Source organism: Lepus europaeus, chromosome 20, assembly GCF_033115175.1.
Source record: "Lepus europaeus isolate LE1 chromosome 20, mLepTim1.pri, whole genome shotgun sequence".
Classification (NCBI taxonomy): Eukaryota; Metazoa; Chordata; class Mammalia; order Lagomorpha; family Leporidae; genus Lepus; species Lepus europaeus.
In genome coordinates, this window is record NC_084846.1 from 9,778,535 (window position 1) to 9,800,004 (window position 21,470).

General features: G+C 64.0%; 1 protein-coding gene across 2 annotated transcripts; it reads left to right on the forward strand.

The window, feature by feature from the left end:
* Positions 1 to 521: 521 nt before the first annotated feature.
* Positions 522 to 21,278, forward strand: PKN1 (protein kinase N1). Of its 2 annotated transcripts, none has more exons than XM_062178692.1 (22): positions 522 to 616; positions 5,789 to 6,086; positions 7,091 to 7,245; positions 8,942 to 9,077; positions 9,588 to 9,733; positions 10,115 to 10,328; positions 10,800 to 10,994; positions 14,398 to 14,507; positions 14,598 to 14,741; positions 16,878 to 16,953; positions 17,037 to 17,181; positions 17,269 to 17,362; positions 18,168 to 18,247; positions 18,327 to 18,402; positions 18,509 to 18,600; positions 19,261 to 19,437; positions 19,669 to 19,731; positions 19,926 to 20,002; positions 20,097 to 20,239; positions 20,518 to 20,625; positions 20,709 to 20,789; positions 20,997 to 21,278. In XM_062178692.1, the coding sequence occupies exons 1-22, from the start codon at positions 596 to 598 to the stop codon at positions 21,198 to 21,200; spliced, it is 2,835 nt and encodes a 944-aa protein (XP_062034676.1). In that variant the 5' UTR covers positions 522 to 595; the 3' UTR covers positions 21,201 to 21,278. The 2 variants fall into 2 exon arrangements, with proteins under 2 accessions (XP_062034676.1, XP_062034675.1); XM_062178691.1 differs by lacking the exon at positions 522 to 616 and adding an exon at positions 1,672 to 1,743.
* The last annotated feature ends 192 nt before the right edge of the window (positions 21,279 to 21,470 follow it).

Here is a 21,470-nt window from a genome sequence, read left to right on the forward strand (position 1 = left end):
GGATCTGAACTCCATCTGTCCAGGCAGCGGTGGAGATGGGGGTGGGGGCTGCACCCTTGCATGGAGAACCCCGGGTCCAGGCGGCCTGAGCTTGCAAATTGCACCGGGCGCTCAAGTCTTTGCTTTTTTTGTTTTTGAGGAGGGGGTCCCAGCAGGCCCCCCAAGACCTCCGCCGCCCCCCCCACCCCCCGGCCCTTAGGATTTCGGCGCGCTCTGCTGTGCTGCGGGGAGGGCGCGGGACCCAGGCACGAGAAGCGAGCGGTAGTGGGCGGAGGAGGCGCTCCCGGCTGGCGGTGGGGTGGGGGCCGCAGCCCCGGGGGCCGCCGGGAGCCCCGCCCCCGGCCCCGCCCCCTCCCCGGGCGCCGACCTCGGCGGTCACGTGACCGAGCCGGCCGCTGGGGCCGGAGGGCGCGGCGCGCGCGGACGCGGCGGCGGCCTGGCCAGGCGGGGCCGGAGCCGAGCAGGCCGGAGCGGGCCGCGCGCCGGGGCAGGGTCGCGCCGCTCCCGCCCCCTGCCCGCCCCGCCCGGAGCGCACGCGCGCTCCGCTCGCCGCCCCTCCCTCCGCGCGGGGACCCCTGGCGGGCGGCAGGAGGACATGGCCAGCGACGCCGTGCAGGTAGGCGCACCTGCGTCCGCAGCCGCGGGGCGAGCGGACGGCGCCGCCGGGGACCCCCGGCCGCACGCTGCCGGGCACGCCGGGAGCCGGGCGGCGAGGGCGGGGGCCTCCCGAGCGCCCGGCGCCCCCTCCCCGGGCTGGGACCGTGGAGCCAGCACGGCCCCCTTCTCGGCAGGTGAAGGTACGGACGGGGCGGCCGGGGGGGGGGGGTGGGCTGGGGTACGGTCTGGAGGCCCTCGCAGCATCCCCAAACTCAGCGCCTCCCCGGGAATCCGAGGGGGCGCGTTGGAGGTGGTCCTTGGGGCGGGGGCGTCTGTGGCTGGCCATGTGACCCCCTTCTTCTCGACTCCATCCCCCTTACCTCCCCACTCCCGCCTCCCCAGCGTTCGGTTTCTGGCAGGTGCCGCTCTCTCCACCTGGGACAGGTGCCTGGCCCGGTGCCTCGGGAGGGGGGTGGAGGCCGCCCGGGCCGTGCCCCTCCCCCGCGCTGCCACCTCCGCCTCGGGACGGAGCTAATTTACCATGGTCCGGACGCCATCCAGATTGGCACCTGTTGGCGGAAGTGTCCGAGTCACCTCATTAGGTCCGGGGTGGCAGGAGACCGGGGTGGGGGGCGCGGCTGGGGACCCCCACGCACACCGTGTGGATTTCCAGGTAGACCTTAGGTCGGGCAGGGTGCGGGGGTTGGGGGGAGTGTCCAAGTGGACCATTCCGGGATGCTCCTATGCCTAGATCCTACCTGTGGTCCCTTAGGGGACCCCCTGCCCCCCCAAAACCCTCACGGAGACACGTGGTTGGCATCAGCTGGCCACCCAGCCCTCCCCATTCTCCCTGTGCTCCTTGGGGGGGCCATATTGCTCCCAGACTCACCTGTGACCAGGGGGACCTGGGCCATCGCGGAGTTCAGTGACCCAAATCTGAGCCGTGGCTGTGTCTCCCCTTGCAGTCCGCCGTCCTGTGGCCGTGTGTGTGTCGTGTGTGTAACCAGGTTCTCTCCTCTGCACCTGCTCCCCACCCCCACCCCCACCCCCTCCGTGTCTCCCCTGTGCCCAGCACCCTCAGTCCTGTTGATGGCCTGCCAGCCTTGCCAAGGAGCTGGGCGTATCTGGTGTTGCCGTGCACACAAGGTCAGACCTCGGGCGCCGGGATGGGCCGGGGTCCCTGCCTGCCCCCCAGGCCCGGGGAGGAGACCCCTGGCGCCTGCATGCGCTTTGCCAGAGCACCACGTAGGACTCACACGGAGGCTGTGGTTCTGGAATGAGGCTGGACCCGTGCCCTGGTTCCCCCTTCTCCCTTCCCTCCCTGCCTCCCTCCCTCCTGGTCCATTGCTTTCTCTTGGCTGCTGGGGTGGGGGGGTGCTGCTGCCCTGTCCCTCTGTCCCCAACGCGACGTGTGCCTGTCTGTTCTGTGTCCGGCCGACGGATGTCCTGTCCAGATTCCGGAAACACCCAAGGCATTGAAATCTCCGGACGCGGGGCGGGGGAGGGGGGGTGCGGGCACGGGCATGGGGGTCTAGGTCCCCAGCTGCTTTGGGAAGAGGGGCATTCTGGGAGGTGGGCCGTCTGGGTCTGGGGTCTTCCTGCTCCGTGGTGGGAGGTTGGAGGAGCAGGGACTCTCCAACACCAGACTGGGCCCCTGATGGCTGGGTTTGCTTGGCTGGCTCTCCTGTCACCTCTCACCCCGGGGTAAAAGTGAGTCACCCCCAGCAGGGAGGCCCTGAGAGGCCAGTCCGGCCCCGCCCTGGTTCTCAGCTCTCAGCTGTTGGAGGAGGAGCTGCCGGAGGGCTGCCCGGGGCCTCCCTGCTCCTGGCTGTGTCCCCGCTCCTGCCTGCTGGGGACTGGGTGGGGCTTGGCGGTGGGAAGGGTGGGCGGGGCCTGGGTGGGCCCAGGGTGGCCTTAGGTAAGCCTAGATTTAAATTCCAGTGCTGTCGCCCCAGGCTCCTGAGGGTGTTTATGGGGAAGCCACCTGGCTGTGAAATCCTTTTAGGGTGAATGTCACGGTGGGTTCATGACCTTTGAACCCCGGAGGGAGCTTCTTGGAGAGCAGAGTTGGAAGGGGCCCAAGCACTTGTCATGCTGATGTTTGGGGCTGGGTGGTTCTTGTCGGTGGGTGCTGTCCTGCGCCAGATGGGACATGGGTGGGGGTGGGGGCATGGGTAGGAAACGCCCCCTCCGCTGAGGACCACCCTGTGGAGTGAGTAGAGTAAGGGCCCTGCTCAGGGTCAGGGTTATTTGAAATGAGAGAGAGAGTGAAAGAGAGAGAGCGAGCGAGCTTCCATCTGCTGGTTCACTCCAAATGCCTGCAATGGCCAGGACAGGGTCAGACCAAAGCCAGGAGCCTGGAGCTCCATCCAGGTCTCCCACGTGGGTGGCAGGGACTCAGGGACTTGAGCCACCATGCTGCCTCCTAGACACCGTAGCAGGGAGCTGGCTTGGCAGCACAGAGCGACTGGGACTCATATATGGGATGCAGGTGTGCACCATATAACGCCTACCCCTGGAGAATTCTTGCTTTAAATCCTGGCCCTGCCTCCTGCTGGCGGTAGGACCTTGATGGGGGCCTAATGTCCCTACTCTGAGCCTCAGTTATGCAATCTTGCAAATGGGCTCATAATGGCACCCAGCTCGTGCACTTGTGTCAGCTGCCCTTGGTGAGGTTTGCAGCAACTGCTGGTCCTCGTAGTTGAACTCTTAGTCCGTGCTCAGGGTGTGGTTTGTGGGCTGCTGGCCTGGGGACGTTTGTGTCCCAGCCCCAGCCCCCCATGCTGTCTCATGAGGTCAGGCTCAGGGAGCCGCTTCTGGGCCCACCCGGCGCCCTAAGCCTCCAAGCTGTGGTCAGCAGCCGCTGGCCGGCCGGCCAGAGAGGAAGCAGGAAGCCGGGGCGGTCTCTGTGCAGGAAGAGGTGGGGTGGGGGGACCGCCTAGCAGACGCGCTGTTCTGACCCTGAAGGGGAAGTTGGGGACAGGGGGTGCGTGGGACGGTCCGGCCACAGGGACGTGTGCAGGTCACAAAGGTTGGAGGCCTTGGAGTTGTGCCATGGAGACCTGCAGGGGCGCCTACGTGTGAGAGCTTGTGGGCTCTGTGCACTTGGGCGGGGGATGTGTGTGTGCACTAAATCGGTTCTAGAATGACCCCTAGCAGCACTCACGGGTATATGCATGTCCACAGGCAGGCAGGCAGGCAGGCCTGGGAGTGTGCCCACGCCCATGAGCCTCTGCAGGTGTGGGAGTCTGTGCACCCCTAGGAGCCCGTGTCCAGGCACACCTCTGCAGGTGTGTGAGCACCCCTAGGAGCCCGTGTCCAGGCACACCTCTGCAGGTGTGGGAGTGTGTGCACCCCTAGGAGCCCGTGTCCAGGCACACCTCTGCAGGTGTGTGAGCACCCCTAGGAGCCCGTGTCCAGGCTCACCTCTGCAGGTGTGGGAGTGTGTGCACCCCTAGGAGCCCGTGTCCAGGCACACCTCTGCAGGTGTGGGAGTGTGCACGCCCCTAGGAGCCCGTGTCCAGGCACACCTCTGCAGGTGTGGGAGTGTGCGCACCCCTAGGAGCCCGTGTCCAGGCTCACCTCTGCAGGTGTGGGAGTGTGAGCACCCCTTGGAGCCCGTGTCCAGGCACACCTCTGCAGGTGTGGGAGTGTGCACGCCCCTAGGAGCCCGTGTCCAGGCACACCTCTGCAGGTGTGGGAGTGTGCACCCCTAGGAGCCCGTGTCCAGGCACACCTCTGCAGGTGTGGGAGTGTGCGCACCCCTAGGAGCCCGTGTCCCAGGCACACCTCTGCAGGTATGGGAGTGTGTGCACCCCTAGGAGCCCGTGTCCAGGCTCACCTCTGCAGGTGTGGGAGTGTGCACCCCTAGGAGCCCGTGTCCAGGCACACCTCTGCAGGTGTGGGAGTGTGTGCACCCCTAGGAGCCCGTGTCCAGGCTCACCTCTGCAGGTGTGGGAGTGTGTGCACCCCTAGGAGCCCGTGTCCAGGCACACCTCTGCAGGTGTGGGAGTGTGTGCACCCCTAGGAGCCCGTGTCCAGGCTCACCTCTGCAGGTATGGGAGTGTGTGCACCCCTAGGAGCCCGTGTCCAGGCTCACCTCTGCAGGTGTGGGAGTGTGCACCCCTAGGAGCCCGTGTCCAGGCACACCTCTGCAGGTGTGGGAGTGTGTGCACCCCTAGGAGCCCGTGTCCAGGCTCACCTCTGCAGGTGTGGGAGTGTGTGCACCCCTAGGAGCCCGTGTCCAGGCATACCTCTGCAGGTGTGTGTGCACCCCTAGGAGCCCGTGTCCAGGCACACCTCTGCAGGTGTGGGAGTGCGCACATACTTGTGTATCTGCATCCCATGCCCGTGCACGCACGTGTGTTAATGCGTGTGCACACCCAAGTCATCCCCTGAAGCCTGTGTCCCCCATGGGCGCCTGTCGAGGGTGTGAATACCATGAGCACTTTGTAGTGTGCACGCTGTGTACTCCTTGCACAAACTCTCAGCACATTGAGGCGGGTCTGCCCTGGGGAACCTAGGGCAGTTGCCCACAATGCCCTGAGCTGGCCGGGCGCGGGTGGTGCTGGGAGCTCACAGGAAAGAGGAAGTGGTGGGGCCGAGAGGCCCTGGCAGAGCTGAGGTTCAGGAAGAGGGCGGGGCCCTCAGCCTGGACCCAGGATGGCGGAGGCTGATCTCCCTTCGGAGCCAGAGGTGGAGGCTGGGGTCCCCGGAGCTGGGTGGCAGGTGGAAGGGGGTACCCCAAGCTGCGTGGGCAGGGGGCTGCTGCCTGGGTTCCTCTGGGCTTAGCCCGGATGAGAGGAGAGGAGAGGCGCGGAGTGGGGCCACCGATCTGAGTTGTGTGTTCTCAGAGGAGGGAGAAGTCTGGGGCCACCAGGGCTCCCAGTGGGGAGGCGGTAGGGACCTTAGGACGCAGAGGGGTGCCTTTTGGGGATCCCAGTTGGAGAGAGGAAGGGGACACAGCCCGTCCTGGGGCCTCTCGGGTTTGGGGTACAGAGCTTGTCCTTGGGATGTGGTGGGGGCCGGCGGGACCTGTTCCCCCATCATCCCGCTGAATACGGGGCTGTTCCTGCGGGGTCCCCTCATCTGAAGGGAAACAGGGCAGGAAGCAGGCCCTGCCCTTTGACCTCCCAGGTGGGAGGGGTCAGAGGTCCCTCGCCCTTGCTGACCCCGTCCCCTCCCCACGCAGAGCGAGCCCCGTAGCTGGTCCCTGCTGGAGCAGCTGGGCCTGGCGGGGGCGGACCTGGCGGCGCCCGGCGTGCAGCAGCAGCTGGAGCTGGAGCGCGAGCGGCTGCGGCGGGAGATCCGCAAGGAGCTGAAGCTAAAGGAGGGAGCCGAGAACCTGCGGCGGGCCACCACCGACCTGGGCCGCAGCCTGGGCCCCGTGGAGCTCCTGCTGCGGGGCTCTGCCCGCCGCCTGGACCTGCTGCACCAGCAGCTGCAGGAGCTGCATGCGCACGTGGTGCTGCCGGACCCTGCGGCCCGAGGTGACCGGAGGGGGCGGGGCAGGGCAGTGGCGTGGACTGGGTGGGGGCGGGGGTGGGGCGGGACCAGGGCAGGATCTAGGCAGGGGCAGGGCCTGGGCTGGGGGGCATAGTGGGGGCTGGGTGGGACCTAGGCAGGGGCGGGACCTGGGCCTGGGTGGGGCGGGGCGTTCCAGTGGCAGTCCCTGCCCACCCGTCGCCACGCCTGATCCCACTGCCACCAACCCCAGGGAGACCCCCAGCCTTCACCGAGAGCCAGAGCAGACATCACAGCCCACATAGACACACACAGCCATGCCCAGAGGGGTCTACTCCAATACCTGGACCCATAGTCAGAACAACACTGTGTGCACCTGCTCACATGGACAGAGACATCCAGACACAACCACACCTGCACCCACACACCCAGACAAGCCACACCTGCACCTAGATAATATCCAGAGGCGCATTATTTATTCCTTTGTTTTTAAATTTTAATTACTTGGCACAGAGCAAGTGAGATAACCAGCACAGGACAGCTCTCCCATTTGCTAATTGACTCCTTAAATGCCTGCGATGGCCAGGGCTGGCTGGGTCCCCATCAGGAGCCAGGAGCTCCATCCGGGGTCTCCCACGTGGGCGGCAGGGACCCAAGGACTTGAGCCCCCACCTGCTGTGCACATGCGCAGGGAGCTGGCCTTGGGACGAGGCTTCACTGGGAGGCTGAATGCCTACCCTCACTCTTGATATTAAACTTTGGGGGCTGTTGCTATGGCGTAGTGGGGGTTAAGTGGTCGCCTGTGGTGCTGGCGCCCTGGCTCCTCTGCCTGGGAACCAGCTCCCTGCTAATGCACTTGGGAAACAGCAGATGATGGCTCAGGCCCTTGGGGGGGCGTGGCTTTCCCCGGTGACCCCTCTGGGCCCTGATGTCCCCTCCCCCGCAGATCAGGTGCACCTCCTCCCCAGGGGGGCACGGGCAGATGGCGGTGCCAGCCTTGGGGACTCTCCCGCCACCTCCTCTTGTGCAGATGCCCCTGAGTCCCCGGGCGCGGGGGGCCCCGCCTGCTCGGCCACCACCAACCTGAGCCGCGTGGCGGTGCTGGAGAAGCAGCTGGCCATCGAGCTGAAAGTGAAGCAGGGGGCGGAAAACATGATCCAAACCTACAGCAACGGCAGTAGCAAGGTGGGCCGGCGCTATTGCACGCACGCGCATGCCTGCCTGAGGGCCACTGCATGTGCACCCGCCTGCGTGCACACGCACAGATGAACAACCCCAGGAGCAGGTCCCAAGCTGGGGCGGCGGGGACGGGGCGCCCTCTAGTGGTGCCTGCGGGTCGGGCTTGCAGGGGATCCTGCTGATGTGTGGCGGCAGGAGCTGGGCACAGGCAGCTCCCGGGAGCGGGGGAGGCTGTGGCCCCCTCCCCTGTCACTGGGGTACGGCCACGGGCTGTGCGCAGCGACACGCAGCCCCCACGGCGGCACTGCCTCTTGCCCCCCCCCCCCCCAGGACACCTGGAGATGCCTGCCCAGCCTGACACCCACCCCCACCACCCGCACCGCCATAAGTGTTTGTCATGTCTTTTTCTTGGGGACCTCTGAACTTCTCTCTTCTAGTTCTTTCTTTCTTTCTTAAAGATTTATTTATTTAAAAGAGTTACACACAGAGAGAAGTAGAGGCAGAGAGAGAGAGAGAAAGAAAGAAAGAAAGAGATCTCCCAACCGCTGGTTCGCTCTCCAAATGGCTGCAATGGCCGGAGCTTAGCCAATCCGAAGCCAGGAGCCAGGAGCTTCCTCTGGGTCTCCCACGCAGGTGCAGGGACCCAAGGACTTGGACCATCTTCCCAGGCCCACAGCTTTCCCAGGTCACAGCGAAGAGCTGGATTGTAAGTAGAGCAGCCAGGACTTGAACCGGCGTCCATATGGGATGCCGGTGCTGTAGCCTGAGGCTTTAACCCCCTATGCCACAGCGCCGGCCTTGAATTTTTTCTTATGGTAGTAAAATACCCATAACATAAAATCTACCATTTTTAGCCATTTTAAAATATATAATTCAGGGACCTGGACAGTGGGACAGCGGGTTAAACCCCTGCCTGCAGTGCCAGCGTCCAGTGCTGGTTCAAGTCCTGGCTGCTCCGCTTCTGATCCAGCTCCTTGCTGATGCGCCTGGGAGAGCAGCAGGTGATGGCCTGAGGATTTGGGTCCCAGGACCCACATGGGAGGCCCGGATGGAGCTCCAGGCTCCTGGCTTTGGCCTGGAGTAGCTGTGGCCATTGTGGCCATATAGGGAGTGAACCAGTGTATGGAAGATTCTCTCTCTCTGCCTTTCAAGTAACTAGATACATTTTACTATGATATAACCCAGTGGCGTTAGACCCATTCGCAGTATGGTAGAACCATCACCTGTGTCTAGTTCTAGAACATTCTGCCTCCCCCCCCCCACTTGGGAGAAGCCCCACCCCCTCAGCTGTCACTCTAGTCGCTCCTTTCCCAGCCCCAGGCCACCACCAGTGCCCATTATGCACATTTCCCGTAGACACCACGTGGAACCCCCCCCCCCCACGCGCCATCTGGAGTTACTGCAAACACAGCCCCTCCTGGCTCCAGCCCTGGTTCTGAGCAAACAGCTCCCGACTCCGAGCAAGGGTGGAGGGTCCCATCTGCGGTCACACAGCTCTTAAAGTGGCAGAGCCCTCGAAACCCCTTGGCTTCACTGTGCGCGTGCCCTGCCTCGTCCCTGCTGGGAACTGGCGTGGACGTGGGTGCTGTCTTGCCCTCGTGATCCTCTAGGGCGCCCCGTCTTACACAAGGTGCACGCTGCTCAGAGCACCCAGCCCTGTCCCCCACCCCAGCTACCCAGCTACCTCCTCTCCTGCCTCCAGGATCGGAAGCTGCTGCTGACCGCCCAGCAGGTGCTACAAGATAGCAAGACCAAGATTGACATCATTCGCATGCAGCTCCATCGAGCCCTGCAGGCGGACCAGCTGGGGAGCCAGGTGGCCGCGGACGAGGCCCACGGTGAGCGCCTCGCCGGCAGCCCACTCGTGACCCTGTACCATGAGCTCCATCAGGGTCTCCCATGCGGGTGGCAGGGGCCTAAGCACTTGGGCCATCTTCCACTGCTTTCCCAGGCCATAGCAGAGAGCTGGATGGGAAGTGGAGCGGCCGAGACTCGAACCGGCGTCCATTTGGGATGCCAGCACAGTGGGCGGCGGCTTTGTGCCACAGCTAATTTTCAAGCTGCTCATTCTGCATGGTCCGGCGAACGATGTTGTAAATACCCTACATGGCCACCAGGGGGCGGAAAAGGTCTCCCCAGGCCTGCAAGATGTCATCAGCGCGGTCCCTGTGTGACGTCACCGAAGCCTGGGGGCTTTGCAGACCGTCCCACCGGGGACGCCCGGGGCTTCGGCATGTGGATTGGGGCAGGGTCTGACGGTGCGGTCCCAGGTTCCCCTGGCTGTGACGGGTGACTGCCTGGTGGTGACAGCTCAGTGTGGGCCCCCCCACTCCATTTCCCGCCCGCAGGGGGTCCGGACCTGGGGGCCGCGGAGCTGCGCATCGAGGAACTGCGCCACCACTTCCGCGTGGAGCACGCGGTGGCCGAGGGCGCCAAGAACGTGCTGCGCCTGCTCAGTGCGGCCAAGACGCCTGACCGCAAGGCTGTCAGCGAGGTGCGGGGCGGGGCTGCGGGGCGGGGCCTCGGCTGGGAGAGGGCCAATGGGAGCCGTGAGGCTGCGGAAACGGGCGGGGCCTCGGAGCCAGAGGCGGAGTCTCTGTATTAATAGGCACCGGAGGGGCGGGCTTCAGCAAGGGCGGGGCCTCGGGCAGGAAGGGAGCCCAATAGGTCAGTTCCTCAGTAAGGGGTGGAGATTCAGTGAGGGTGGGTGGGGCTTAGTCCTAAACCTCCGCACAGGAGGCGGGAAGGCTAGACGAGGGGGGCGTAACCAAGGGGCGGGCCCCAAGTGGCTGTTTAGGCCAATAGGGAGAAGGAAGCCCAGAAAGGGGCGGGGCAAGCCTGGCCCCGCCCTAGCCTCTTCCTTCCCGCCCCTCAGGCCCAGGAAAAGCTGACAGAGTCCAATCAGAAGCTGGGGCTGCTGCGGGAGGCCCTGGAGCGGAGGCTGGCAGAGCTGCCCGCTGACCACCCCAAGGGGCGGCTGGTGCGGGAGGAGCTTGCCGCGGCCTCGTCCGCCGCCTTCAGCGCGCTCCTGGCCGGACCCTTCCCCGCCACGCACTACAGTACCCTGTGCAAGCCCGCGCCGCTCACAGGTGCGCCCCGGGGTGTCGGAGCCCCGCAGCCCCGCGCCCCCACCCGCCTGACTCACCCCGATCCCAGGTGTCCCCCAGCCTCGCGTCATCCTCCGATTTTAGACATTTCCTCCTGCGTCTCCTAGTCCCCCAGGCCAGCCTCTCTCCTGACTCCCCACCCCTCGAGACCCCCCCCCATTCCACCTCCAATCTGATCTCACGTCAGCCCCCTGCCCCCACCCCGAGTCGGACCCTGCACTCCCCCGTCCTAACCTGTCGGAGCTCACCGGGGCCTGGGCCCTGCACCTTGCTTCTGTGGTCCACCTCAGCCTGGCCCATATCTTACATCCGGGCACAGCCATCCCTGGCTTAAGCCCTGCACGCCATCTGCTCGCCCTGGCATGCTGGCGACCTCTAGGTGTGCCTGCCCCAGCCTGCCCCACCTGCGCCCCCCTCTCCCCCCCCCCCCCACTGAGCCTACTCCTCCTACAGGGACCCTAGAGGTACGAGTGGTGGGCTGCAGGGACCTCCCAGAAACCATCCCCTGGAACCCGCCGCCCTCGACCGGAGGACCCGGGACCCCCGACAGCCGCCCTCCGTTCCTGAGCCGCCCGGCCCGGGGCCTGTACAGCCGAAGCGGGAGCCTCAGTGGCCGGAGCAGCCTCAGATCAGAAGCTGAGAGCAGCAGTAAGTGGGCGGGGCTTTCCCTGCAGGAGGAGGTGCCGTAAGGGGTGCCTGCTTTTGTAACTTTGAAAAAGGGACGCATTGCACCTGCTAGGATGACTACTGGCCAAAAAAAACAAAAACAAAACAAAAAAAACGGGCATTTAGTACGTCAGTTACGGTGGCGCTTGGGTCACCCGCATCTCACATCCCAGTGCCTGGGTTCAAGCCCCAGCTCCGCTCCCGACTCCTGCTTCGTACACCCTGGGAGGTGGCAGGTGAGGGCCCACGTCTGCCCCCTGCCGCCCAGGTGGGAGACTTGGCTGGAGTTCCTGGCTCCTGGCTTCAGTCTGACCCGGTCCTGCTGTTGTGGGCAGTTGGGGAGTGACCCAGCAGATGGAAGACCTCTCTTTTAGAAAGGGATTGAGAGAGAGAGAGGGAGGTCTTTCATCTACTCGTTTACTCCCCAATTGGCCACAATGACCGGAGCTGAGCCAATCTGAAGCCAGGAGCCAGGAGCTTCCTCCGGGTCTCCCACATGGGTGCAGGGGCCCAAAGACTTGGGTCATTTTCTACTGCTTTCCCAGGCCACAGCAGAGAGCTGGATCGGAAGTGGAGCAGCCAGGACTCAAACCGGCGCCCTTATAGAATGCTGGCATCACAGAAGACCCCAAAAGAATTGAAAGCAGAGGCTCAGAGAGCCGTTTGCACACCCATGTTGCTATATCGCTAGCAGCGCGACACACAGTAGCTAAGAGGTGGAAGCCACAGCCAGCCGCGCAGGGATGAACAGATAAACTGTGCCATCCATGGACAATGGAGCACGGCTGAGCCTCAGAAAGGGAGGAAATCCAGTCACGTGCTGCCGTAGGAGGGCGCAATCAGCCGGGCCTGGAAGGCTGTTCCTATGCATCCTGTTACAGGAGATTCCTATCATGGCCCACTTTAGGCAGGCAGGAAGGAGAGTGGGAGTTGCCAGGGGTTCATCTTGTGCTGGGGAACAGGAAGTGAGTGTTGAATGGGAACAATGTTTCAGTTTGGTGAGATTAGATACTTCCCGAGGCAGTGTCTGGTGCAGAAGGGAACACACCACACCACGGGGAGCAGGCAGCCTGGTCAGAGTCCCTGGGTTTGAGGAGGAAGGGCTCTGCTTCTGGTTAATGTGCCTGGGAGGTGGCTGGGGATGGCCCAAGTCCCTGGGTCCCTGCCACCCACATGGGAGACCCGGATGGAGCTCCTGGCTCCTGGCTTTGGCCCTACCCAGCCCCACCTGTTGTAGACATTTGGGGAGTGAGCTGGTAGCTGGAGAATTTCCTTTTCAATTACATAAATAAACATTTTCAAAAAAATTTTAAAGATTTTATTTATTTGAGAGGCAGAGTTACAGAGAGAGAGAGGTCCTCCATCTGCTGGTTCACTCCCCAAATAACTGGAACTGAGCTGATCCAAAGCCAGGAGCCAGGAGCTTCTTCCGGGTCTCCCACGCAGGTGCAGGGGCCCAAGCACTTGGGCCATCTTCCCCTGCTTTCCCAGGCCATAGCAGAGAGCTGGATTGGAAGTGGAGCAGCCGGGACTCGAACTGGCACCCATATGGGATGCCGGCACTGCAGGGTGCAGCTTTACCCGCTATGCCACAGCGCCGGCCCCCACTTTATTTCATATGCACTTTAGCTTACACATAGCCTGAATAACTTTATGTAACAGTTTATTATTTTTTGAAAGATTTATTTGAAAGGCTGAGTGCCAGATAGAGAGATGGAGCAAGAAAGGGAGAGAGAGCTTCCGTCCACTGGTTCACTCCCCAGATGACTGCAATGGTCCGGGCTGGGCCAGGCCAAAGCCAGGAGCCAAGAACTCCATCTGGGTCTCCCACATGCCCTCCCTGCCACCTCTCCAGCTGCACTGGCGGGGAGCTGGATTGGACCGGAAGCCCTGGAGCTGGAATTTGAGACAGTGCCGTGACATGGGCTCCTGGCGTCCCAGGCAGCGGCTTAACCCCTGTACCCCATGCCGGCCTTCTACAATATTTCAAGTAATACTGCGTAGGACACGGAATTTTCTGGTGTGGAGTTTCTCACTTTGTGTCCACGCTCAAAATGTTTCAGATGTTGGTCCATTTCCGATTTCTATGTGCACCTGCTAACTTTCCTGCTAATACCACCTGGGCTGTTTCTGCTTCGTAGCCACTGTGTGAGCCTTAGATTATGCTTCTTCTAATGTTTGCCTGTGTACATTTTCCTGGGGTAAATACTTCAGAGTAAATCGTTGAGACTTCTGTATAGTTAGAAAGTGAATTTAGCTGGGGGGAGAGGGGAGGCGGGGAGAGGCAGCAGTGGCAGGGCTGTGGTGCAGTGAGTTAAGCTGCTGCCTATGGTACGGGCATCCCACACGGGCGCTGGTTCGAGTCCTAGCAGCTCCCTGTTAATGTGCCTGGAAGAGCAGCCAAACATGGCCCAAGTGCTTGGCCCCTGCCATTCACATGGGAGACCTGGATGGAGCTCCTGGCTCCTGGCTTCAGCCTGACCCAGCCCTGGCCCTTGCAGCCATTTGAACAAGCAGGTGGAAAATCTCTCTGAAAGTCAGAGTTATGGAGTGAGAGAGGAAAGACAGTGAGAGGAATGGAGGTAGGGAGGGAGAAAGAGAGAGAGAGAGGTCTTCTTTTTTTTTTTTTTTTTTGACAGGCAGAGTGGACAGTGAGAGAGAGAGACAGAGAGAAAGGTCTTCCTTTTGCCGTTGGTTCACCCTCCAATGGCCGCCGCGGTAGCGTGCTGCGGCCGGCGCACCGCGCTGTTCCGATGGCAGGAGCCAGGTGCTTATCCTGGTCTCCCATGGGGTGCAGAGCCCAAGCACTTGGGCCATCCTCCACTGCACTCCCTGGCCACAGCAGAGAGCTGGCCTGGAAGAGGGGCAACCGGGACAGGATCGGTGCCCCAACCGGGACTAGAACCCGGTGTGCCGGCGCCGCAAGGCGGAGGATTAGCCTGTTGAGCCACGGCGCCGGCCGAGAGAGAGGTCTTCTATAAACTGGTTCACTTCCAAAATGGGCCAGACTGGAGCCAGGATCCAGGAGCTCTATCTGGGTCTCCCACATGGGTGCAGGGGCCCAAGGACTTGGGCCATCTTCTACCGCTTTCCCAGGCCATAACAGAGAGCTGGATCGGAAGTGGAGCAGCCGGGACTTAAGCTGGTGACCGTATGGGATGCTGGTGCTGCAGGCGGCGGCTTTACCTGCTATGCCACAGGGCTAGTCCCAATAAATCGATCTTTAAAAAAATAAAAGAATTTGGATCCCTACCTCACACCATGTCACAAAAGCCAATCAGATCCCTGGCCTTAGCGTAGCCTGGTGGGGGTGGGGGCAGTGCTCCGAGCAGCGCCAACCCTTCCCACGGGACTCGTTCCGCCCACTCCCCCAACCCCGTCTCAGGTGACGTCAGCGCCGTTCTCAAACTGGACAACATGGTGGTCGGTCGGACGTCCTGGAAGCCGTGCGGCCCCAGCGCCTGGGACCAGAGCTTCACGCTGGAGCTGGAGCGGGTGCGTCCCCTGCTGGGGGTCGGTAGGGCCCAGGGGGAGGGCTGGGGGCTGGGGCACCCCCAGCGCCGTCCCTCATCCTCTGCCCCCCAGGCTCGTGAGCTGGAGCTGGCCGTGTTCTGGCGGGACCAGCGGGGCCTGTGCGCCCTGAAGTTCCTGAAGTTGGAGGACTTCCTGGACAACGAGAGACACGAGGTGCAGCTGGACATGGAGCCCCAGGGCTGCCTGCTGGCCGAGGTACAGCCCAACCCCTGACCTCTGACCCTGTGAAAGTGCTTCCTGCTTGTCCCGCCCCTGGGGAGGGGTGGCCTGTGATTCTGATGCAAGGTATATTTAAATTAAAAAAAAAATAGAAATCACACAATTTCATTGAGACAGAAGAGAGGTGGCAAGGTGTGGTTGAGGTTGTGACCCTTGACTCTGGGACTTGGGTCATTCTTTGCGGTGGGGTTGTGCTGTGCATCGTGGGAGTGTTTATCTGAGTCTCTGGTCCGGATGCCAGTAGCGCCCCCCCCCCCCCCGTCCCCACTGTGACAGCCTTGTATTTTGGTCTTTTAAATTTATTTATTTGAAAGGCAGAGTTACAGAGAGAGAGAGAGGTCTTCCATCCGCTAGTTCACTCCCCAATTAGCTGCAATGGCTGGAGCTGTGCCAATCCAAAGCTGGGAGCCAGGAGCTCCATCTGGGTCTCCCCAGCAGGTGCAGGGGCCCAAGTACTTGTGCCATCTCCCGCTGCTTTCCCAGGTACCTGAGCAGGGGGCTGGATCGGAAGCCTAGCAGCCGACCCCTTGTGGGATGCCAGCCTCCCAGGTCTTGGGTCTCGGCTTAGCCGGCCGCGCTGCACTGACAGCCCCTGACCTTAACCCAGCACGAGGACTGGTCCACCTCCTGCCCTCAGCAGCTGCCCAGGAGAGGCCGCTCATGGCCACTGCCCGGTTGTGTAAGGAAAACCCAGAGCCCATACACACACACACTGCCTCCCGGACGGAGATCTGAACTCCCAAAAAGTCCCGTTCGGGTTTTTTTTTTGTACTGAGTGCACATTGCTTTTGCGCCACTGTGTAGCCCCTTCCTCCACCCCCTAAAGCAATTATGAAGTCACATCTTTGTAAGCGTGTGTACATGCACACCCCTCCCTGTGCACAAACACCCCTCCTCAGTTACCCAAGCCCCACGGAGAGGGAGAAGGGCTGGGGGCAGGGGTTGGGGAGGGGGCTTCCATCAGGACACCCGGCCCAAACCGGGTGGAGCGGAGTGAGGCCCGGGTCCGGACGGCCTCCCACCGCCCTCCCAGGCTCCCTGGCAGTGTGTGTGGAAAGCACCGTGCAGCCCTGGAGTTCTCATGGGGCCACGCTGCTCATGCAATGGTTCCGTGCACAATGTGGTCGCCAGGGCCCAGGAAACCAGCGTTTGCATTTTCCATAAATCTGATTTTCCCACGGCGACCGGGTCAGTCTGGTGCCGGAATCCTGTGGCATCAGCACTGTGGCTGTTGTCAAGTTAAACTGGGCTGGTGGGGGGGGCATGTGCAACATAGACGCCCGGGCCTCCACCCTGGAGCTTCTGACTCCGTAGGTTCAGTGAGCGTCTGTGTGTCTGACAAGATGCACTTCCAGACAGTTCCATGGTGTGCGTTTCTAGAAAAGCCTAGGACATAGGTTTCCAGAAAATTCCGTGACATGCATTTCCAGTAGGTTCCACCATATGCATGCCCAGAAAAATGCCGTAGCATGCATTTCTGGAAAGTTCCATCACGTGTGTGTCCAGAGGGGTCGCAGGTGATACCGCTGGTCATAGACCAGGCTTAGGGCAGTCAGGGCCGTGTGTGACGGGGGGACCCTGGCAATGTATTTGAAAGGCAGAGTGACAGAGACAGAGAGCTCTTCCACCTGCTGGTTCACTCCCCAAATGGCTACATAGCCCAGGCTGGGCCAGGACAAAGCCAGGAGGCAGGAGCTCCATCTGGGTCTCCCACCTGGGTGCAGGGGCCCCAGCCCTTGGGCCGTCTTCCGCTGCTTTCCCAGGCGCATTCGCTGGGAGCTGGTTGGGAAACCGAGCAGCCGGGACTCGAACCTGTGGTGCGGATGTGGGATGCAAGTGTCACAGGCTGTGGATTAAGCCCTGCGCAACCACCCTGCGATCTTGATCTAGAGTCCGAGATGGGCTTGGGGGTGTGGCCGCAGCTCATTCCCAGCCTCGGGGACCAGTCATCCTTTCCTGGGGCAGCACCCCCCTCTGGCCGCGCTGCCCTGGGGCCTGAGCCTCCAACCCAGGGAGGGGTGGGCATCCACCCGCACTGCAAAGGGGTTTCCCCCGCCACGGGGCGGGGGGGGGGGCAAGGGCGGGGTCTTCACCTTCCGGCCCCTCCCCCAGGTCACGTTCCGCAACCCGGTCATTGAGCGGATCCCTCGGCTCCGAAGGCAGAAGAAGATCTTCTCCAAGCAGCAAGGTGAGCAGGCGGGCTGGGGCTGGGGCAGGGGAGAGGAGAGGGGAGGGGGGCTCGGGAGTGACGCCCGCCCCGCCCCGCCCCAGGAAAGGCATTCCAGCGTGCCAGGCAGCTGAACATTGACGTGGCCACGTGGGTGCGGCTCCTGCGCAGGCTCATCCCCAATGCCGCCTCAGCCACCGGCACCTTCAGCCCCGGGGCTCCCCCGGGATCCGAGGCCCGGCCTGCAGGGTAAGGGCGGGGAGGACGGCCCTGGAGCTCCCGCCGCCCCCTCCTGGTATCCCAGGGCGCTGAGCTCTCCCTGTGTCACCTGCGCAGCGACGTGTCCCTGGAGAAGCTCAACCTGAGCGCGGATGTGGACGGCTCCCCCCAGAAGAGCCCGCCAGGGCCTCCTTCCAGCCCGAGTGGCCTGGTGAGCCGCCCTTGCCCCCGGCCCCGGCCCCAGCACCTGGGCCATCAGCGGCCGCTTTCCGGCGGCATCAGCAGGGAGCAGCCCGGCTTTGAACCGGCAGGTGCATTGGGGCTGCAGGCGTCACAGGTGGTGGCTGAGCGCCCCCCCCCCCCCCAGCCTGGGTCATTGGTCAAAGTAGGCGAGTTTCTTTGGCACTGGGGATTCCAGGAGCCTCCTGAGGGCTGTGTTGTCACGTGGCCAGGGCGTCCCAGCTGTGGCCTCATGGTCAGGACACCTGCGTCCCACATCGGAGGGCCTGGGTTTGAGTCCTGGCTCTGGCTCCGGACTCCAGCTCCCTGCCATGCGCATCCTGGGAGGCAGCAGACAATGGCCCAAGTATTTGGGGCCCCGGCCACCCACAGTGGGAGGAGACCCGGATGGAGCTCCCAGCTTCGGCTGTTGTGGGCATTTGGGGAGAAATATATGTGGCGTGTGAAATGTTCCCGAGAGGAAGGCAGAGAAGGGGGTGGGGCGTGCTGAGGGGTCCTGTCATTCCCTGTGGCACTTAGCCGACCGCGCTGCACAGGTGACTACAGGAAGGGGGGGAGCCATGCAGGTATTGAGGGCGAGAGCAGCCGTGCAAAGGGCCTGGGGTAGGAAGGTGTCTGTTGTGTTCAGAGTGCGGGATGGGGTGGGGGGGCACTGTGGCTGGAGGGGCATGAGTAAGGAGGTGAGGGAGAGGACAGAGAGGGAAGCGGCCGACTGTGGGGGACCCCTCTGTGTAGGGGGGCACCCCACCTGCCTTCACCCGGACCTTTCTCTACAGAGTTCCCCCACCCAGGAAGCCTCGAGCACTCCCGAGCTGCCTCTGGAGACCCAGGAGACCCCAGGCCCCGCCCTGTGCAGGTGACAGCCCTGCCCCTGCACCCCGGGACACGCCCCAGCCCGCTGCCCCGCCCCCAGCACCCACACCCTCTCTCCACAGCCCCCTGAGGAAGGCGCCCCTGAGCCTTGAGGACTTCAAGTTCCTGGCGGTGCTGGGCCGCGGTCACTTTGGAAAGGTGAGGCGGGGGCATGGGCGGCGGGGCCCCCAGCGAGTCCAGGCCCCACCCCCATTTCCACCCCTGGGTCCCCCGGGTCGGCCACTCAGTGCCGCTGTGGTTACAGGTGCTGCTGTCCGAATTCCGGTCCAGTGGGGAGCTGTTCGCCATCAAAGCCTTGAAGAAAGGGGACATCGTGGCCCGGGATGAGGTGGAGAGGTGGGGACCCTGCTCTGGCCCTCTGGGGGCATCCGTGTTCTGGGTGACAGCAGGGACAGTAACCCCGTGATGACAGTCCCCGGCCGTACATGGCGTCCCCCCATGCCTCTGCTTCGGGGTCAGGGGTCTGGGTTCAGATCCCACCTCTGCCCATTGTGTTCGGGGCATCCCCGGGGGTGAGGTGGGGGAAGCCACTTGACCTGCCTCACCAGGAGTCCCAGAACGACTCTGCCCAGGTGAGAGGCATGCGAGACTTGTCCCTGCCCACCCCCCTTTAATGATGGAGAACCCAAGTCAGAAAGGCTTAAAATAAAGGAGTTTATTGGCCCGGATGGGAGAAGGCTTGGAAGGTCCACCTTCAGGCTTGGCTGCATCCAGGTGCTGGGGGGGGGGGGGTCCGCGTTTCTCAGCCCCGCCTGCCCTCTAGTGCGTCGGGCCCTCTCTGCCTAACAAGTCCAGTGGACCTCCGGGGCTTGACCCCCGGGGATCTTGAGTCGCCTCCGTGCCCTGGGCCCAGCGCGCACTGGGGCTTCCCACACGCCCCCCGCAGCAGCCCCGAGGCTCAGAGAAGTCAAGGCACCTGCCCTAAGCTGCACAGCGGAGTGTGGGGGGTCGCCCAGCACCGGGAGGGGATGCACTGATGTCTGTCCCCGCCCCCAGCCTCATGTGCGAGAAGCGGATCCTGGCGGCCGTGACCAGCGCCGGCCACCCCTTCCTGGTCAACCTGTTCGGCTGCTTCCAGACGCCCGAGCACGTGTGCTTCGTGCTGGAGTACTCCCCGGGTGGGGACCTGATGCTGCACATCCACAGTGACGTGTTCTCCGAGCCGCGTGCTGTGTGAGCCGAGCCCCCGCCCCCGGGCGTCCTCACAGCCGCCTGCGCCCCCCGCCCCCCCCCCGGGCGTCCTCACAGCCGCCTGCGCCCCCCGCCCCCCCCCCCGCGTCCTCACAGCCGCCTGCACCCCCCGCCCCCCCCCCCCGCGTCCTCACAGCCGCCTGCGCCCCCCGCCCCCACCCCGGGCGTCCTCACAGCCACCTGAGCCCCCTCGCTCCCCCGCCCCGTCTGCAGCTTCTACTCGGCCTGCGTCGTGCTTGGCCTGCAGTTCCTGCACGAACACAAGATCGTCTACAGGTGAGCGCATGCGTGGCCACGCCCGCTGGGCGGGGTCTGCGTGCTTATGTGCGTTCAGCCCCGCCCCTCTACCCCTGCCCTCCTTGCACCCCGCCCCCTGCCCCACCCTCCTCGTGCCCCGCCCCCTGCCCCACCCTCCGCGCCCCGCCCCTCTGCCCTCCTCACGCCCCGCCCCTTCTGCCCCGCCCCCGCAGGGACCTGAAGTTGGACAATTTGCTCCTGGACACCGAGGGCTACGTCAAGATCGCAGACTTCGGGCTCTGCAAGGAGGGTGAGGGGCTGCAGCCGGGGCTTGGGGGCTTTGGGGACGGTGGGGAGGGGTGGAGTCTGCAGCCCAGCGCCCCCTCCCCCATGGCCTCCCCCAGGAATGGGCTATGGGGACCGGACCAGCACTTTCTGTGGGACCCCCGAGTTCCTGGCGCCGGAAGTGCTGACGGACACGTCATACACGCGGGCTGTGGACTGGTGGGGGCTAGGGGTGCTGCTCTACGAGATGCTGGTTGGCGAGGTGAGGACCCCTCCCATCCCCCACGAAGCTGCTCCCCCGCCCCCGCCAGCCAGGAGCTGGGGGGTCGGGGTCGGGGGTGGGGTACTTCGGCCGCCCCGGCCTCAGTTTGTACATCTGACAAATGGGATACTTACCCTGCGGCGCCAGCGGCACCTCCACCCCCAGCCCCAGCCACCTAGCACAGGTGCAGCAGGTGTAGCCAGGGAGGGGGAGGGGCGGTCCGCGCACGCATTTGCGTCTCAGCCCCGCCCGCCGCTGTCCCCCATCCCCCGCCCCAGTCCCCGTTCCCAGGGGACGACGAAGAAGAGGTGTTCGACAGCATCGTCAATGACGAAGTCCGCTATCCCCGCTTCCTGTCGGCCGAAGCCATCGGCATCATGCGGAGGGTGAGGGCCCCGCCCCCCGCCCCCGCCCCCGCCCCCGGAGGGCAGACCCTGACCCAGCGCCCCCTCCTCCTCCTCCCACCCAGCTGTTGCGGAGGAACCCGGAGCGCCGGCTGGGGTCCAGTGAGCGCGATGCGGAGGATGTCAAAAAGCAGCCGTTTTTCAGGGTGAGGGGCCGCTCCTCCCCCAGACCCCCCCCAGCCATCGTTATTCTGTCCCCATACCCTCATCTCCCTCCCCCGCAGCCCCCGCCCCGTGCACCTGCGCCATGCAGCCCCCGGACCCCCTCATGCCCATCCCCTCCTCCCGCCCCCGTGCACCTGCGCCGTGCAGCCCCCAGGACCTCCTTGTGCCCACCCTCTCCCTCCCCGCAGACGCTGGGCTGGGACGCCCTGCTGGCCCGGCGCCTGCCGCCACCCTTCGTGCCCACGCTGGCCGGCCGCACTGACGTCAGCAACTTCGACGAGGAGTTCACGGGCGAGGCCCCCACGCTGAGCCCACCCCGCGACGCGCGGCCCCTCACCGCTGCCGAGCAGGCGGCCTTCCGGGACTTCGACTTTGTGGCTGGGGGCTGCTAGCCCCCCCCCTCCTGCCCGACCTCTGACCCAGGGATCCTAGTTTTTAAAAAGACCCTTGGGGTTCACCCCACCCACGCATTGTGCGAGTGTTCTTGTGCGCGGTATTGGGGAGGGAAGCAGGCACGGGTGGGGGGCGGGGGTCCCCTGGGCTAGCACGGGAGGGGGCGGGGCGGCGGGTGGCGGGTTCAAGGCCGTGATGGGGCTTGGGGGCTGTGTCAGGGGCTCTCGGGTCCTAGTGAGCAGCATGGTTGCCAGAGTCCTTCCTGGAGG